Here is a 3,836-nt window from a genome sequence, read left to right on the forward strand (position 1 = left end):
TGGAGGCATCAACCCAACCCAATACAAAACCGAGGAGCCTGTGGCGACAAAATACTCCTGTCACAATGAAACTGTGAGACCGATGAGTCACGCGCATGAAAACTACAGGTGGGCCCCAGCGATAGCAACTATATCCACCTGAGCCCGCAGCAAATCTACCCGACCTTGGTATAGCCAACAGCTCTCGAGGCCCACCTCCAAGCCAACCATTGCTAGTTGTCAGTACTCACAGACCACGCATTCAAAAGGTCATGAATCATCAACATTGTTTATACATCTCATAAAAGTAGGTAGTAAATATGGAAGCTTCACCGTGCAGCTTATTCGGCCATGAGACACACAAGGGTTCTGACGTGTGGGTTCATCATGGGGTTAGTACCATTGAAGGACCGGTGGGTCGTGACCCACTCAGAATTTGTCACAATTTGACCATTTCGGTTGACAAACCCACAATCCTAATAACTCAATAGCCCAACGCACTGTGTATTTCCTCCTAGAGCGTGACCTAAATCGGTCGGCCACCGCTTGACCAGACCTTCCCCTCCCCTCGCCGCCACTCCCTCCCTCTCGTTGTCGCCGCCCCTCCGCTCAATGGCCCAATCGGTGCACCCGTCGCGGCATCGCTCCCCCCCCCCCCCCCCCCCCCACATTCGCCGCCACCGCCGCCCCCTCCGCTCAAGGGCCCGATCAGTGCACACCATCACGGCGTCGCTCCCCTCCCCTCCGCCGGGGCCGCTTTGTTGTAAGACTTTGATTGAACAACTTGTGTTATTCTTTTGCCAAATATCGTATTATGAGATTTGGATTATGCAGATTTTTGTTTGGAGTGTGCATATCCTTGAGATAGTTCATACCATGGGAGTTCCAAACCCAACGGCGCGCCGAGGGAGAAACCGCGCGAGCGACGACGCGCGCCGCACCGGAACCGATCGGATCGCACGAGGCGGCCGAGTTCTGGTGGGATGGAGCCGGAGAGACCGGGAATCCAGGGGCAAAGCTACTCTTTTCCTTTTCAAAAACCTCGCCCTTCCCTTCCCCTCCCCTGGTTCATCTCCCCCTGTCCCCTTGCCGCGCCGCGCGACTCTCGTCAATCATCGATGGTTCTCATGGCGGCCGCCTCCGACGACCATCACCACCGCCGCCGCCATCGTGCGGCGAAACGCTCGCTGACTCCGCCCCAGCCCGAGTCCCCGTCCCCGGCCCCAGCCCCACTCGATTGCTTCTCCTTCACCTGGGGCGTGCGACGTCGCCTCCGCTGCTCCAAGGACGGCGCCCCCGTCACCGCCACCGCGTTGCCGTCTCCTCCCCAGCAGCCGGTCACCCCGTCGCCGGACAAGGAGAAGACGCCCCAGGGCGACGCCGCCGGCTCCTCCTCCCGGCCGCAGCGGTCCCGGTACCTCCGCCCGCTTCGCTACACCGCGACGAATCCCGCGTCCAGATCAACGGACGCCGGCGCGGGGCAGGCGCTCCACTCGCCCGCCTCCGCGCCTCCGGCGCCGCCGACGGAGCCGCAGCAGCCTAGGAAGAGGGGATTCGCCGTCGCCCTCACCAAACAGGAGATCGCCCGGGACTTCGCCGCCGTCCGCTGCAAGCGCCCGCCGCGCCGCGGCAAGAAGCGGTCCAAAGCCCAGCAGGCCAAGATCGACGTAAGCATCCGATCCCCAACTCACATGCGATTCCTTCCTTCCTCATGCAGGCGCTGTGCATTGATTAAGAGATCTATCTTGGGTCCGCCTCGGTGTTTGATTAAGAGATTCTCGCTCCTTGGATTGGAACTGCAGGCGCTGTGCCCGGGATTCTTCCTCTCGACGGTGGACCTGGACAACTACAAGATCGATGATAACAATAATGTAAGACGCCGACCCATCAGTTAGGCTGCTGTTTCCAACAAAGTTGGTTCTTTTTCTTCACGTGCGTTTGTTTTCCTCTTGCAGAGGTGATTCATGGCTGCCGTGATGAAGCTTCAGACGGGAGCAACTTCTCAATTGCTCCCTTATCTTTCTTCCTGTGATGGCTAACATGCCCTGATGCCCATTACTGAATGGTGTTGGTTCTTCTGAGGTAGAGGACAGCAAATTGGATCTAGTTAGGTTCCTTGAGTGGTTTTGTATACAGATTTCCCGTTTAGAAGAGCTGCCAGAACGATGGGAAAGTTTATGCTTCAGAGTGCTAGCTATGTCGGTTTGAAGTATAGTTCCTGCAGCTTGTAAGAAATGATAATATTCTTATATAATGGGAAGCAGCTATGTTTTGTACATTTGTTAAATTATCAAATAGCGTTGGACATGGCTAATTGGAAGTGAAAGTAATAGGTGCTTTATACTTGTGATATAATAATGCCTGACTAACCATGGCCTCTCTATTTTTCAGCAATAAGTGTAAATCAGGGAAGAATACAAGCAAATTATCAGACAAAGTTTGCATCTTGACTTATCTCCTTTCATGTGTAATGTTTCTGAAAGTTTTCTTTCACATTTATTGACCAATTTTCCTTATATTCTTCAGTTTTTCTGTTCACGTTTTCAAGCATTTTCTGATATATTGCTGCATGACATTCTTACCTTCAAAATGCTTATACTTGTAGATGTGGTGTTACATTTGTTGTTTCAGACATGCTCACCCGCCATCACCCTGTTTTACAGTAGTTGGTTCAGAAAAAAAAACTCGTGAGTATGACAAAGCATTCTGGTTATGAAGTGTTCTTGAGGATGTTTACATGTTTGTTGAGATTGTTCTCATTCAAACACTGATGGAAGATAGATACTCGTTAGCTCTTAGCGGCATAGCATGACTCTTTGGCAGGCATCTCCCTGGCCCAACTTAGCTCGAGACCAGGTTGTACCAATCTCCTGCTTATCTGTGTTATGTGTACAAAAGTATCTCCATAGTTATCCATTCATTTCCCTTTCCTTATTTCACTTTTCTTGTTCATGCTATCTTGCATTTTTCAATATATGAGGAAGCTGGTGCATGCGATTATTGCTTTGATTGTAACATTGTTATGCCAGAGTTTTCATAACGCTATTCTGTTTTGCAGAAGAGCTGCTATGTTCAGCAGTCATCACATTTTTGTAACAGTGTTTATTCGTTTGACTGAACCTATATTCATCGAGGTGAACTCAAATTGATTCCTAGTGTTCAAGAGTACATCACCGCTTGTATTTTTTTTTTCTATATGTGTTTGCACATTTACTCATTCAGCAATTCGACATGTTATCAAATCTGTTTCTGATAGGTAATTTGATGAGCTTTCTGTCGATAAGGTTTTTAATCATATTTTTTATGGACTGTGATGGGATAAGGTGAATGTTTTTTTTGGTTTTGAGAACCATATCCTGGTATTCTGACGATGTAGATGAGCCTGAGAATTTCCGTCTTGTACCTCTTGGTTTATAATCAGTGCGGGGTACTCATAATCGACCCTTTTATGAGAGATTGTTCCTATGATCGACCTGACGATAATGCTTCATGTTGCAAATGTTGAATTCTTGACCCCCATGTTGTGTTGTGGTTCCTGTGAGTTTATCCATCATGTTATGTTCTGTGCTGCAGTTCTCTTGAAATGCCATACTGAACCTGTTCAGTGTTCAAGAAGCAGCCTGAAAGCTGCTGCTGTGTCAACCTGTTGACAGCATTCATCAGGCCGTACATGGTTTGTCGCCCAACATGTCCTACTCCCAGGTCAATGCCATCTGAACTGGTTAACAGTTACGCCCTCCGTTCTAAAATAGATGACTCAACTTTGTACAAAGTTGAGTCATCTATTTTGGAACGGAGGGAGTAGTTGTGTGCTTCTGTTCAACGGTTGTGCGACTCCGACAGTGACCGCGGCTCAC

General features: G+C 49.5%; 1 protein-coding gene across 1 annotated transcript; it reads left to right on the plus strand.

Moving 5' to 3' along the window:
• The first annotated feature begins 715 nt into the window (after nt 1–715).
• Nucleotides 716–3,158, plus strand: LOC123097726 (predicted GPI-anchored protein 58). The gene is made up of 3 exons (XM_044519545.1): nt 716–1,646; nt 1,782–1,850; nt 1,935–3,158. The coding sequence occupies exons 1-3, from the start codon at nt 963–965 to the stop codon at nt 1,938–1,940; spliced, it is 759 nt and encodes a 252-aa protein (XP_044375480.1). The 5' UTR covers nt 716–962; the 3' UTR covers nt 1,941–3,158.
• Nucleotides 3,159–3,836: the final 678 nt, after the last annotated feature.

Source organism: Triticum aestivum, chromosome 1B (genome assembly GCF_018294505.1).
Source record: "Triticum aestivum cultivar Chinese Spring chromosome 1B, IWGSC CS RefSeq v2.1, whole genome shotgun sequence".
Classification (NCBI taxonomy): Eukaryota; Viridiplantae; Streptophyta; class Magnoliopsida; order Poales; family Poaceae; genus Triticum; species Triticum aestivum.